The sequence below is a fragment of the Lutra lutra genome, chromosome 17 (assembly GCF_902655055.1).
Source record: "Lutra lutra chromosome 17, mLutLut1.2, whole genome shotgun sequence".
In the NCBI taxonomy this organism is placed as follows: Eukaryota; Metazoa; Chordata; class Mammalia; order Carnivora; family Mustelidae; genus Lutra; species Lutra lutra.
The window spans coordinates 48,598,550-48,614,112 of NC_062294.1; the positions used below are offsets into that span (position 1 = coordinate 48,598,550).

At 48.1% G+C, this 15,563-nt stretch overlaps 1 protein-coding gene across 1 annotated transcript; it reads right to left on the minus strand.

Moving 5' to 3' along the window:
* Positions 1-3,309: 3,309 nt before the first annotated feature.
* LYPD5 (LY6/PLAUR domain containing 5) lies at positions 3,310-8,408 on the minus strand. The gene is made up of 5 exons (XM_047711629.1): positions 8,298-8,408; positions 6,239-6,367; positions 5,533-5,709; positions 5,164-5,310; positions 3,310-4,760 (listed from the first exon to the last, which is right to left on the minus strand). Exons 1-5 carry the CDS (start codon positions 8,353-8,355, stop codon positions 4,501-4,503), a joined length of 771 nt encoding a protein of 256 aa, XP_047567585.1. The 5' UTR covers positions 8,356-8,408; the 3' UTR covers positions 3,310-4,500.
* Positions 8,409-15,563: the final 7,155 nt, after the last annotated feature.

A 15,563-nucleotide genomic window follows, 5' to 3' on the forward strand; every position in this document is an offset into this window, starting at 1 on the left:
CTCCTCCTCATGCCACTGAACAAGTAGGCATGTCTGGAACCCAAAGCATTCTCAGGGACACTCCTTTAAATAAAGATTTTTTATTTATTTGACAGAGAGAGATCACAAGTAGGCAGAGAGTCAGGCAGAGAGAGAGGAAGGGAAGCAGGCTCCCTGTTGAGCAGAGAGCCCGATGTGGGGCTCGATCTCAGGACCCCAGGATCATGACCCGAGCCGAAGGCAGAGGCTCAACCCTTGAGCCACCCAGGCGCCCCTCTCAGGGACACTTCTTAGAGATTCCATGTCCAATAGTGGGGGGGAAAAAGGAAAGAAAAGAAAAACAGGATCACTAAGGATTTAGACCTTTCAGGAATGAGTGTTTGGGTCACCTGCCTAGTTTAAGGACACTCTTCAGCTGAGGGCAAAGGAAACTTGGAATGAGTAAGAGAAAAAGGAAATCATAATATCAACTATGGCCTTGTGACCAGTTACAAAAATGTGAACTATGGATACGCATGTTTTCTTCTTCACTTGTTTTTCCCCTCCATCCCTCCCTCTCTTCCTTTCTTCCTTTTTTATCTTTCCATATATCTATCATCTATCTACTAACTTCTTTGAATCTTGTCTCTTCTTTCCCTTTATTATTTCATATAAGGATTCATAGTGGGGGTGGTCCTGACGTTCATAAAAGAAAATTTGTTCAATAGCGTCCATGCTACGTCTCCACTGCCTTTTCCTTCTCATGGACCAGCTATTTCTGGGGGCACCGTGGCTCAGTGGGTTGGGCCTCTGCCTTCAGCTCAGGTCATGATCTCAGGGTCCTGGGATCGAGCCCCGCATCGGGCTCTCTGCTCAGTGGGGAGCCTGCTTCCCCCGTCCCCCCCGGCCTGCTGCTCTGCCTACTTGTGATCTCTGTCTGTCAAATAAATAAATAAAATCTTAAAAAAAAACCAGCTATTTATGCACTGCAATTAGGAAATAACAATAATTAGTTGTTGGGTGAGTAGTAAAAAGGGGTTAGATGACCACAGATCAAGAACACAGATGTATGTGAAGGGATAGGCAGAATGAAGGATGTGCAAATTTAAGTCCATTCAGTCAGAATGCAGATAGTAACAATACTAGAATCATTTGGGTAAGTCACAACCAATCAACACATTTCCTGGACTTATTCACTCAGGAGCTTCTTTTCATTTAACACATTACCTAACAGGCAAGGGTTCATGTCATGAGATGGTTAACTGAAGTCTTCTTTATCCCTTTGTTCATCAGTTGTAACCAAATAAGTAACTTCAAGAAAGGGGGTACGTTTTATTCCTCACCACCCCTCATTTGCCATTTCAGCACCAAGAGAGCATTTAAAATTTTTTTCAACCTTTTATGGAAAATGATATACATAGAGAAAGGACACAAATCATCAGCAAAGAGCAGGGTGAATTCTTGGATCAAGAAACACAGGACCAGGGGCCCCTGGGTGGCTCAGTCATTAAGTGTCTGCCTTTGGCTCGAGTCATGATCCTTGGGTCCTGGGATCGAGCCCTGCATTGGGCTCCCTGCTCAGCAGGAAGCATGCTTCTCCCTCTCCCACTCCCCCTGCTTGTGTTCCCTCTCTCACTATGTCCTTCTCTGTCAAATAAATAAATAAAATCTTAAAAAAAAAAAAAAAAAGAAACTCAGGAGAAGATCCCAGAAATCCCCTTGTCCCCTCTTTCAGTCACCGAGTATCCTGACTTCTTTTTTTTTTTTTAATTTTTATTGATTGGTTGATTTTAGAGAGAGAGAGAGAGTGAGCGAGCACACACACAAATGGGGAGAGGGGCAGAGGGACAGGGAGAAAATCTCATGCAGACTCTCCACTGAGCACAGAGCCTGACGCGGGGCTCAATCCCAGGACCTTGGGATCATGACCTGGGCTGAAGACAGTCTCCCTAACTGACAGAGACACCCAGGTGCCCCAGACACAGGGATCTTTTTAAAACATACACAAGATGACACACCGTATGATATTCCATTTATATGACGTTCAATATTAGGCAGAATTGATGTATGATAGAAGTCAGAATAATGGCTCCCTCCTGGTAGAAGTGCCTGTGAAGGGCTACGGGGAAGGCTTTGTGGACAGGGACAGGAAATGTTCTGTATCTTGATCTAGTGGAAGTTACACTGGTGTATACATGTGGAAAAATGGCACATTGCGCATTTTACTATGTTTTACATTTCAGTGAAAAAGTTATATATTATATGTAATTATATACATATAATTATATCTGTATAATACATAACATTATGTGCACACTACGTAAGACATAATAATATAGTCTACATATACTATTAGATGATATGTATTTATGTGAAATGTGGCATCTCCCTGCTATAAATTCTCCAATAGATTCTGTATCAGAATGGGATCAACCAGAAAAGCAGAACTAGCTGGAGATATAAAGATAAGGGATTTATGGCAAGGCTTATGTGATTGTGTGGGCTGGCCAGGCCAATTCAGAATCCACAGGGCAGGCTGGCAGGAGAGGTGGGCTGGAGCTCTTGGGCACCGGCAGAAGATGCTGTCCACAGGTGGATTTCTCTTTCAGGCAAACCTTAGCTTTGCTTTTAAGGCATTTTTTTGCTGGCTGACCCAGGCCCACCCAGGTGATCTTGAATAATCTCCCTTATTCATAGTCACCTGAGTAGGAACTATAATATCCACATCTACAAAATACCTTCGTACTTACACTGAGATTAGTGTTTGAGTGACTGACTGAGATGGAGCCTAGCCAAGTGGACACATCAGACTGACTTCAAATCACATTTGTAATAAAACCCAAAGTCTGCCTTCCACACTTGAAAGGTCAGTTTCTTGGGGCACCCGGGTGGGTCAGTAGGTTAAGTGTCTGCCTTTGGTTCAGGTCATGATCCCCGGGGTCCTGGGATCAAGTCCCATGTCAGGATCCCTGCTCAGCGGGGAGCCTGCTTCTCCCTCTCCCTCTGCAGCTCCCCCTGCTTGTGCTCTCTCTCTCCCTCTCTCTCTCTCTCCCCGCCTCGGTCAAATAAATAAATAAATAAAATCTAAAAAAAAAAAAGTCAGTTTCTTGAAGGTGGGGACTTTTGCCTGTTTCCTTCACTGTTGTATGCCTAGAAACTAGGACAGTGCCTGGCAAGTGGTAGGTGCTCAGTAAATGCGATGAATGAATGGATATTGACATTCAGCTTCTCCTTCCATGTCAGGATGTGTAGACCTCTAGAGCACACATCCCTTGACCTCACAGGAAGGTAGGAGCATCTCTGAGACGACTTCCTCTTCATTAAGGAAGTTAGAAGATGTGGGGATTGCTTTTGCCACTTACTCTGAAAATCACTGCCTCTGACTGGGTCCTGGGCAATTTGGCTGCCAAACGGGGATGAAAGTCCCTTTCTTGGGTGCCTCTCTGGGTCATTGGGAGGATCAAGTGGGGGACAGGATGTGGAAGGACCTTGTAAAGCACGGGGACAAGAGGACACATTGTGGGATCCCATGTTTATGTATACACATCTCCCTGCCCTGTGTTCTTTCCTCCCTCTGGATCTGTGTCCAGGCTGTCGCCTCCTCCTGGAATGCCCTTCCTCCCCCTTCTCTTTGCCAAGACCTCTTTATCCTTTAGGAGTTGGCTTAGGAATCACTTCTTCCGGGACGTCTCCTCCAGTCTCCACAGATTGGAGAATTTTTCCTCGTTCAGCTTCGCCTCAAGTGCCTTTCTGTCAAATTCATCAACACCTGTGTGTTTGGGAGGTAGCATTGCTTAGCGGCTAATGGGGCTGGGAGTCACACTCCTGGCTGTCCATTCACTAGATAAATGGACACGAGCACCTGCCTCACCTCTCATTTGCTCATGGGCGTTGTGATAATAGCCCAACTCATGCTGGGTGGCTGTTGTGTCCCAGGTAGTCCACAGTCATGTTATTAAATTCTGAACACAACCCCTGCAAAGTAGGGCTTGTCATTAGTGTAGGTTTTATTATCACCTCTGCCTTATAGGTGAGGAAACAGGTGCAGAGAAGTTGAGTAACTCACCCCAGGCTAGACGGTAGCGCTGGGATTTGAACCCATGCAGACTGGCTCCAGAGGGTGAGCTCCTAGCTCCAAGGATATGCTGCCTCTTGAAAATCTCGTGATGATACGAATAAAGACATTATTGTAGCTCCACACTGGCTCCAGGGGGAGGAAACTGGGTCCAGTGGGGTGCCAGAGTGTCACTGGTGTTCGGTAAGAGCCATTGTCAGGATGGCCCTTCATGTGGGCCAGGATGTGGCTGTTCCTCCCCACCCTGGGATGATGGGGACCTTTCCCAATTTCTCCCAGGCCTGCTGATCAGGTTTGGGCAGGGCAGGGGTAGGAAAGAGGGGGCGTGGTGGTGGCAGAGAGAGACAGGAGTGCAACTCTTGTGTGACACCATTTCCCAGTGAGCCACATTACAGAGGCTGAAGTTTCTAGAAGCGGGTGCGAGCCTGCCCCCAGCGAACTGTTCAGGAAGAGGCTGGAGGAGCTGTCTAAGGGAGGGGACCGAGGGGTCCTCCCAGAGTGCCCAGCAGCAGGGGGACCACGAGGAGTGGCGCCATGACAAGGGCTGCCTGGGAAGGGGCAGTGGCCGCAGCAGTGGTGAAGGACTGGGTCACAGAGTCCCTGTTGCAAAGGTGCCCCTCACAGCAAGAGCCCTGCAGGTCAATGTTGGTCCAGGGACTGGAGGTGCCCTTGATGGTGCAGGAGGGCCGGTGGCAGGTTCTGATGTACACAGGGACTGAGAAATTGCCTAGATGGGGGGCAGTGAGGAGGGGATCAGAACTGAGGGAGGCAGCAGTACCTGAACCTCCACCTCAGAGGCCAGGGCCACGACTGGGTCCTCAGACTTGCCTCTCCTCAGACTAGACCCTGCCTCCTCCCTCAGAACGGGGCATAGCTTCCTCCTTCAGAGGAGGCCATCCCTTTATCCTTCCAGATCAGGGCTCTGCCTCCTGTCTCAGACCCGAGCCATGCCTCCTTCCTCTGACCAGGGCTATGCTTCTCCCTCAAAGGAGAGCCATGGCTCTTCCCTACAGCCACGCCTCCTCCTTCAGACCACAGCAGTCTCCCTGTCAGGCCTGTCCGGTTCCTCTACCCTCAGGCCTGCCCTTCACACCCTTTGCCCAGGCTCTGCCCTGATCCCAGCCCCTCACCGACGGTCATTTTGCCATTGCCCTGGAAGCAGACGCTTTGGTCCTGGTGACAGTGGACCCGTCGAGACTTCTCTGGGGTGCAGTCCTCTGGGTGGATCCCCAAGCAGGCGTAGCACTGCAAGCCGCTGAGAGTTGGCGGGTTGGGCGCTGGCAAAAGAGCGTAGACACACACTCAGGTAATGGTTGCGTGGTAGGTCGGTCCTGTGGGCTGCGCACTGCGTCGCGTGCCGGCCTGGCCTGATTTAGGCGAAGGCTGGAAGCCCAGCGCTAGGGAGGAGGTGCCCGGTGGAGGCCACGCCCCTGCCCTGCCCTGGCGGGCATGGAGGGGCCGCCCTCTCAACCCACCCCGGGCCTTGCCCTCTGGCTCACCCGGGCTCAGATTGGGGATGGAGTCGTGGGTCATGAGGTCGGTGTTGCACAAGTCAGTGACGCAGCCTCGCACCACCGAGTAGTCCGGCGGCAGCGCATGGTCGTCGGACAGCATTCGGCCCGTAGGCGGGCCTGTCCAGCAGCCCTTCTGCACCATGGTCACCGAGGCGCGGTACCCTGGGGGGGCAGGAAGGGACTGGAGCCTGGTGCGCTGCTTCGTCCCAGCCTTCTTCCCCCTCTCCTCCTAACTTCCAGGCTCGGCCCCTCTAGGTTTCAATCTCTCCCTCCTCCTCCGCTCTTCTCTGGTGCTCACCTCGCCTCTCCCTGCTGCCCTTCCCTTTCCTCTCTCTTCCTGCAAACTCCATTTCCCCTACTCTCCCTACGCCTTTTCCCCTCACCAACCCCTTCCCAGCCCCCCACCCCCACGTTCTCCCCTCCAGTCTCTTCCTCAAGGCTCCCACTGTCTCCTTCTGCCCCACCTCACACCCCTCATCCTTCCAGGTCTTTCTCCCCTCCTTCCTCCTACCTCCCTCTACCTCCCCGCTCTGTCTTTACCTCTGCCCTTCTCTTGTCTCCAATCCCCACAAACCCTTGGCTCTTCCCCTCCTCCCTCTCCCTCCCTAATCTCTCATCCCTGACTCTGCCTCCAACCCTTGGTCTTCCGCAAGCGCTTCTCCTTTTCAAGGTGCCACTTTTTGTCCCTCACCAGTGTCCAGGGACAAGACAGCCTCAGAGCATCCATGGGGACAGGAGACATTGTGGAATTTCATGCCATTGAGGTCAAAGGGCCCGAAGTAGATGTGTTGAAAGTTGTAGCATTGTCGGGCCTGGGATGCTGCGGAGAGAAGCAGGGTGGGTGGGGTGAATGGAGCTCTGTTGGGTGGGGGGGGCAGGTGGGAGAGGATCCTGTTCCAGGAACTCCCCCAGAGCTCCCCTAGCAAATGGCAGTCTCACCAGCTGTGCTCTGAGAGGAGCCAGGCCTTGCTGCCTGGAGAACTAGGCATTCTAAGATTTAGGCCTTCACGTCAGTCAGGCTAGGTGGGCTGCCCTGATGCAGTGCGCAACCCATATGACTGTACCTCACAACCACTGCTGTGGTTGGTCATGGCAGTGTCTACTTCCTGGCAGACTAATGGCCTCTGTGCACCTGCCAGTCCAGTTTCCCTCCCTCAGCTGTTCAGGATCTCCACCCTCTTCCAGGAAGCACACTAAGATTAAATAAAGGAGGAAGTGATTCACTCCTGCTCTGCCTGTCCCTCTCCCAACTAAACTCAGGATGTCCAGCAGCACTAAAAGGCCGTGGGTAGAAATCAGACTCCAGCACAGGCAATGGGATGTGCAGTCTCGCACTACAAACGTACACACGGAGCCAGCCCCAGCAACACTCACATGAAACACTTAAAACACTGACATAAGCACCGAATAACAGGATTGACACAGGTTCATGCCAGTCTCACACCCATGCACAGAATATCCCCAGCATGCATGTGGAGTTCTGTCTTCGCACATAAAATAAGTGCCACCCAGACCCGCCCATGGAAACTCCCCCACACAAGACACATGCAAGATCATACCAAACACAAGAGAAGGATGTGGATACAGAAAAAAAACAACATGCAGAGATCCAGGGACATAAGAAGTCATACCCAGAGAAAGACAAATATGGCCTCAAGAATCATAGACACAGGACGCCTGGGTGGCTCAGTTGGTTAAGCCACTGCCTTCAGCTCAGGTCATGATCCCAGAGTCCTAGAATCGAGTCCAGCATCGGGCTCCCTGCTCCATGGGGAGGCTGCTTCTCCCTCTGACCTTCTCCTCTCTCACGCTCTCTCTCACTCTCTCTCTCAAGTGAATAAATAAAATCTTAAAAAAAAAAAATCATAGGCACACAAACAAAATCAGAGACCGCAATCCTGCGAAGTTACAGATACTAAAACGAGACCCACAAAAACATACAATTTTAAACCACAGACAGATCCAAGACAGACAGACATGCGCAGTACCCAGGCGCATGCGCATAGACACAAATGCCGGCCTGCCAGTCACAGGGCTCGACAAACACAAAGAGAGACGCAAACATGCAAAATTATATGCATGTCTCTTTTAAAATAAAAGAAAGTGAAACTCAAACAAAAACAGACCCAGAAGCATTTGTTCAAACACCTGTTCACACATGAAATCTGGTGCAGAGAAACATACGGGCACACACAGAAATCGGACTCTCTTCGGTGGATGGGCACACACACAGTGGGTGGGCCGCAGGCTTAGTTTCCTCCCTGGAGACACTTCGGTCCTGACATGAGTATGTCTCTGTCTTTTCCCAAACTGGGGGAAGGCGTTGCCTGAGGGTGAGGGCCAAAGTTCCCTGCTAGTTCTGGAAAGAGCCCCCAGGGTTCCCCAGAAGTACCCTCGAACAGAGGCATGTGGAGGATGCGAGGCTGCCGTGGGGGCAAGAGATGACTGATGGAGAACAGAGGAGAAGACACATGAGAAGGACATAGTCTCCAAGTGGCTCCTCCACCAAGATCCGAGGTCCAGGCCCCCAGACCCTCCTCCCTCAGACCCAAGGGTCCAGGCCCCCAGCCCCTCCTCCCTCAGACCCAGGAGTCCAGGCCCCCAGGCCCTCCTCCCTCAGACCCAGGGGTCCAGGCCCCCAGCCTCTCCTCTCTCAGACAGAGGAGTCCAGGCCCCAGTCCTTCCTCCCTCAGACCTAGGTGTCTGACCCCCTCACCACTTATTAACACTGTCTCCAAAAGTCTGGGTACCTGTCAGGCAGAACACAGCCCCAAAGAGGCAGAGCAGGATGGTTCTGGGGACTCCCATTGCCCGCTTGTGGAGCTGAGCTGAGACACCGAGGACAGCTCCTCCTGCTCTGATTTCGGTCTGGCTGGTTCTCCTTGCTGAGCCCCAGGCATTCTGGCTCTCCAGCCTCCTCGGGATTCCTCCACCCCCGCCCTTCCTGGTCTCCTCCTAGGTAATCATGATGGGGCCATGATGAAGTCCTCGGTGCTGGGAGTGGGATTGGGGTCTGGATTTCTGGGGCTGAGGGATGAGGGAGCTAGAGCACTATAACCCTTAATTTGGGGGGATTTGTTATTTGCAGGCTTTCTTGATTTCTCTTCTCTATGTCTACTGGAACACATATTCTGCAGAAACATACACACACACACCCTCCAGTGCTGGGGCCATGTCTCCAGACCCAGAGACACAAACATCACCTCCTCCTAGAAGCCTCTTCTGATCCCGATCTCCCCCTCTCATCCACCCACTCTTAGCCTCAGGCATCTCCCTGTCTCCCAGCCCTGGTCACCCTGGGTTGGACTGCATCTGTCTCCTCCATCAGGATGAGAACTCCTCAGAGGACTCAGGGATGTTTGCAGTGTATGAATGAATGAACCAATTAATGTACAGAGAACCAGAGAGAGACAGACAGACAGATGGAGAGGCAGTTAGACAGATGCAGAAAGACAGTCATACTCAGTGTGGACAGATGTAAATGTAGATGCCCAGACAAATCCAGACATGAAGGGGGACACCCTCATGAACAGAACATGCCCTTAATAAATGTTTATTAGATTAGTAAATGAATGAATAAGAAAACATTGGAGGATATAGAGACCTAGGCAAACAAGCAGAGGGACCCGGTATCCCCCGAGGACACAGATCCTTGTGGACACCCAGACACGGGGCAGTGGGGACATGCAGACGATGGCCCAGCAGGCAGCCGGAGCGGGGCAGAGACCCCAATCAGCACCTCCTGACCTGCCTCACTTCAGCCCCTTGGCAGAGCTGCTTGTGGGGACCTGCTGGGATCACACCCCTCCCTGCGCTGCACAGGGTGAGCACCAGGTCTGTGCAGAGACCTCAAGTCAGAGACCCTCGGGTGGATGGGATGGAGTTGACATAACAGCAGGGATCAGGATGGCCTCATGAGTCCCCTGAGCTTGACTAAATTTTACACAGCTTTCTTCCTGACTACAGGCCCCTGACCTCCCTTTCCTTAGGGACTGTGTGTTAGAAAAGTTGGCATTGCATATTCTTTCTCTGTCTCTTTGAAATGTAGATAGATCTTCTCCCAGCATCTCAGCAGTTTTGCAACCCTGGAATGTCTTTCTCAGGGACCTGGGAGCCATCCCTTTGAAAAGTCCTCATGGGGCGCCTGGGTGGCTCAGTGGGTTAAAGCCTCTGCCTTCGGCTCAGGTCATGATCCCAGGGTCCTGGGGGCCATCGGGCTCTCTGCTCAGCGGGGAGCCTGCTTCCTCCTCTCTCTGCCTGCCTCTCTGCCTACTTGTGATCTCTGTCAAGTAAATAAATAAAATCTTTTAAAAAATTAAAAAAAAAAGTCCTCGCTGAGAAAGAGAGCAGCGCCCACCCCTCCCCCACCCCCCCCGCCCCCCCCCATGTCCCAGGCTCTGTGGCAGGGTAGGAGCTGAACTTGAATAAGGGACAGTTAACAAATGGCCTTATCACAGAGAACAACACTTGGAAACTCAGAAATAAGTCAGTGCTGAATGCGTCCCAGCTCTTCCATCATCCACTGACACCCTGCCACTTACCTGTCCACACCTTAAAAACCTTCCCCTATCTTGTTTTGGTGGAGTGGGCTCAGTCTCTCTCCTCTATTGTCATAGGGTTTGTTTGTTTGTTTGTTTTGTTCCTTTAAGTAGCTCCACACGGAACATGAAGCCCAACAGGGGGCTTGAACCCATGACCCTGAGACCAAGACCTGAGCCAAGATAAAAAATCAAATGCTTTTTCAACTGAGCCACCCAGCAACCCTGCCAAATGGAATAAAGTCTTCTGTGCCCTTTTAACTTTGATGAAATTTTTCAATGACAGCAGACACCCAGGCAGTGTGGACACACAACACATTCTGAACTCTCATAGGCATGGTCACCCTCTTGCCAAATCGCTGTCCCTCCCATCAGGCATCACTTCCTCGGACCTGTTTTGTATCCAAATTCTTCTTCCTGCTGCTCCTGTTCCTGGCCCAGGCTCTCAGTCGGGTGCGGGCCACACAGGAGCAGGGTGGAGCTAAGGGCCCCTGGAGAGCAGAGACAGGCCAAGGAAGGAGCTGGGTTTTCTGAAGCCTTTGTGGAAGGTAGAGGTTTGGGAGGTGTTCACATTGGTACACGGTTTCAGAGATTGAGGCTTGAAGAATCGTCAGACCGGCCAGTTTAGCATGTGAGTGTTTGTGTGTGTGTGAGAGTGTGTGTAAGTGACTGTGTGAGTCTGTGGCTGTGTGTATGTGATTCTGATTCTGGTCACTTTTACGTATCTTTGGAGGCTGTGAGATATTAGGTGGGAAGCTCTCCATTGCAGGAGGTAATCAAGGGGAGAATGGCGATCTAGGTCTGGGGATTGGGGCAGGGCTCTTATATCCACAGGGGGCTATACAACAGGAACTCTGAGCCCCCTGGGAACCCAGGGATTTTTTTTCCCAGTAATTAAATTTTAGTGACCAAATAATTAATTATTTAAGAGATTGGGAGGAATTTGAGGTTGTTTGGTGGTAGATATTTTTAAAACTTTTTGCTGTTAGGAATTTTCACATACACAAAACCTACAGAGAACAGCATGCTTGCCACCAAGATTCAGCAATTTTTAACTTATCACTGATCTTGTGTTATCTTTTCTTCCTTTGGTGCTTTTAAGGGCATTGCACTGGATTCCTGCATTATTTTGCCCAAAATATTAATTGCATTTAAAACACCATTTAAGGGACGCCTGGGTGGCTCAGTTGGTTGGACGACTGCCTTCGGCTCAAGTCATGATCCCGGGGTCCCGGGATCGAGTCCCACATCGGGCTCCCAGCTCCATGGGAAGTCTGCTTCTCCCTCTGACCTTCTCCTTGCTCATGCTCTCTCTCACTGTCTCTCTCTCAAATAAATAAATAAAATCTTTAAAAAAAAAAACAAAAAAAACACCATTTAAGAGTAGATGATTTTCAAAGTGCACCTTTGGCTTATGTTCTGAGTTGCAAATCTTCATGAATGTCATGAGCCATTCCTGAAAGGGTGCCGTTTGCTACCTCACATTGAATTCCTAATATCTACAGGTTCTGTTGAATGCCTTAGAATGTTTTCGGTTGTTTTCCATAAGCTTCCAGGCACCTTCCCCTTTTCATGCACATATGCAAATACCTGGCCTCTGAAATGACTCCCCCCCCCAGATTTGGTTTGTGTAAGCAGTTTAGTAAATGTGCCATCACCTTTCTCCCCGAGGTGGACAAAATTCCCCAACACGTTTACGTACAGGAACAGGAGCAGTCGTGAAACCTGCCCATCTAGCAATAATTATTAACTGATTCATTAACTACAAGCAGGCTTTGTAGCCAAAATAATTGAAAAATATTTAATATTCCTTATTCAAAGTGATTCCATTAATCAAACATGCTATGATTGTAATGACTATTTAAATGCCATCCCCTAGAAAATGTGTAACACCACATGTGATCAATTTTTTTTTTTTACAAGATTTATGTATCTGAAAGAGAGAGAGCATGCATGCACAAGTGGGGGCTGGGGGTGCGCAGTGGGAAAGCATCTCAAGCAGACTCCCGCTGAGCATGGAGCCCAACAGGGGACTGGAAGGGGGGCCCAATCTCATGACCTTGAGATCATGACCCGAGCCAAAATCCAGAGTCAGAAGCCAACCAACTGAGCCACCCAGGCACCCCTTAAGGCCAATCTTTATTTCTGCATAAGTGTGTTTCCGTAAGTTGTCGGAACTGTGGGCTTTCCCTCTGGAGCCCTAGTCATTGCCTTTTCAGAAATGGAATCATGGACATTGTATGCCAATGTTTTCTTTTGTTATTTCACACAGATGCTGCCCATAGCATCAATATATATATCTTTATATCTGATCTTATTTATTTTTACAGTTCAGCAGTGTGAAATATAGTATTCACACAGTTGTGCAACCCATCTCCTGGACTTTTTCATCATGCAAAGCTGAAACTCTAGGCAGGCCCGGTTTTGGGGGCCACCTCGGTCCCTGTTGTTACCTAAATTGGGGGAAGGGGTTCCCTGAGGATTACCAAAGTAAGTGTACGATACAGTATTGTCGACCATAGGCACCCACCACCCCCTCTACACGTTCTCTTTTTTTAGTTTAGTTTAGTTGTTGTTGTTTTTTTTTAAGTAGGCTCCATGCCTAGTGTGGAGCCCAGTGGAGGGCTCCAGCTCACAAAAAGAGATCAAGACCTCAGCCAAAATCAAGAGTTGGTGCTCAGCTGACAGCCACCCAGGCGCCCTTACACATTCTCTTTCAAGTGTGTTTTTTCCATCTCCAGAGAAACAGATTAATTACAGCATCCTTTGAGATGAAATAAAGTTACCTGTATCTGGTCATTTATTCCCCAGGTGGAAGAATCCATGTGAAGTGATGTTTCCGTCTGCCACTATGTTTTTCAAAAGATAAAATTTCTTGGGGGTGCCTGGTGGCTCAGTCCGTTAGGCTTACATCAGATCTTGATCTCAGGTTCCTGAGTTCAAGCCCTTTGTTGGGGGTCCATGTGGAGTGTGGATCCTACTTTAAAAAAAAAAGTTAAAATTTCTTATTTAAAGTGGATAATTTTGGGGCAACCCTCTTGGGTCCCCTCCCTTTTTGGGAGCTTTGTACTACCAATAAACTTTGCTTTGCTGCCCACCAAAAAAAGAAAGAAAGAAGAAGAATCATTTTTAAGATTTTAAATGTTTAATATTCAAACACTGACATTTTGGGGTCCCTGGGTGGCTCAGTGGGTTAAGCCTCTGCCTTCAGCTCAGGTCATGATCTCAGGGTCCTGGGATCGAGCCTCGTACAAGCTCTCTGCTCGGCAAGTAGCCTGTTTCCCCCTCTCTCTCTGCCTGCCTCTCTGCCTGTTTGTGATCTCTCTCTCTCTGTCAAATAAATAAATAAAATCTTTAAAAAAATCTTTAAATTTAGGAGTCTGATATCTGAATTAGATCAATAGATTGGCAAAAAGCATATTAATGAAAGGATTCTTCATCTTCTTTCTTCCACTTATTTCTTGAAATTTTTCCTTCATGGATTACTAAGAGTTAATTATTATATAGTAATTCATGCCAAGTGAAAGGATGTGTGGACTTAAATTTGGAACTCAATAATTCTAGCCTGAACAGTAAATTTATGTCAATCATTAATGGTTCTGTATTTAGCTACATTCTGCTGAAATAATCTCTGTGGAATTTTTCTTTCTCCCGCTACCTTGTTTTTGCAAAAATTTATTCAATTATCCAATTAGTTTTATTAGCTATTAAAGCAGTGAGCTTTCTATTTTCCAATCCTGATTATTTTTCCTTCTTGATAGATGTCAAGTAGGGTTAATATTTTACCCTAGAATCTTAACATCTTAAAATAATATGTAGATGACAAGTCATTAAATTTTAATAATAATTTCTATACTGATGAAATTGTTAAAGCAATAATAAACAACTGGTATAATAATATAATTAACAAATTATTGAGTAATACTCTTCAATTTCCACCCACATACATTCTTTGTGGATTACTAAGAGTAATTAAGTATTAATTATTATATAGCGATTCATGCCAAGTGAAAGGATGTGTGGACTTAAATTTGGAACTCAATAATTCTAGTCTGTACAGTAAATAATTAGAAAATATGAACTGCAATATGAAATATTAAACGTAGTCAAAGTGCAGACACCAAGAGGGACTTTTTTTTCTCATTAAACTTTTGTTTTAATGGATCTCAAAATTCTGTGACAGATTTTTGGTCATAGTGTTTTCCATTAAAAAATACTGATCCTGGGGCACCTGGGTTGGTTAAGCATCTGCCTTCAGTTCAGATTATGATCCTGGAGTCCCAAGATCAAGGCCCACACTGGGCTCCCTACTCAGCACAGAGTCTGCTTCTCCTCCCTCTGCTGCTCTCCCTCTCTCTCTCCGCCTGTCAAATAAAATCTTAAGAAAAAAAAATGATCTTAGGGATGCTCGGGTGGCTCAATTGGTTGAGCTTCGGACTCTTGGTTTCAGCTCACGTGGTGATCTCAGGGTCATGAGATTGAGCTCTGGGTCAGGCTCTGCCCTCAGCAAGGGGATTTTCCCTCTTCCTCCACCCCTCCCACTAGTGCTCTCTCTATTTCTCTAAAATAAATAAAATCTTTTTAAAAAGATAAAAATTCTTTCATAAAAAAGGTACTCCTTTTAAAAAAAAAAGCTTTTATTTATTTATTTTTCTGAGAGAGAGAGAGAGAACAAGCATGAGCAGGGGGTAGATGGAGAAGCAGTCTCCCCACAGAGCAAGGAGTCCAATGTAGCACTTAATCCCAGGACCCTGAGATCATGACCTGAGCTGAAGGCAGCTACCTAACCAACTGAGCCACTCAGGTGTCCCAAAAAAGTACTGATTTAAAAAACTAATAACTTCAGGGGCACCTGGATGATTCAGTCCATTAAGCTTCTGACTCTTTATTTCCACTGGGGTGGTGACCTCAGGGTGGTGGGATTGAGCCCCTCAATGGGCTCTAGGCTCAGTGGGGAATCTCCTTCTCTCCAACTTTTCCCTCTGTCCTCCCCCCACAAAATAAATACATAAATCTTAAAAAAAAAACAAAACTAAACTAATGACTTTAAACTGTCATACAAAACAGTCCAATGGCCTACAAAGTCTGCTTCTTCTCCCTAAGATCTTTTTTTTTTAAAGATTTTATTTGAGGGGCGCCTGGGTGGCTCAGTGGGTTAAGCCGCTGCCTTCGGCTCGGGTCATGATCTCAGGGTCCTGGGATTGAGTCCCACATCGGGCTCTCTGCTCAGCAAGAAGCCTGCTTCCCTCTCTCTCTCTCTGCCTGCCTCTCCGTCTACTTGTGATCTCTCTCTGTCAAATAAATAAATAAAATCTTTAAAAAAAAAAGATTTTATTTGACAGGCGGAGAGAGAGAGGGAGAGCAGCAGAGGGAGGAGAAGCAGACTCTTCTCCTTTCCTTTTGAAGACTTTACGATCTATTGTTATCATTAACCAGTCTTTTACAATTGAACTTGAAAGGTCAAGTGACACAAATTGT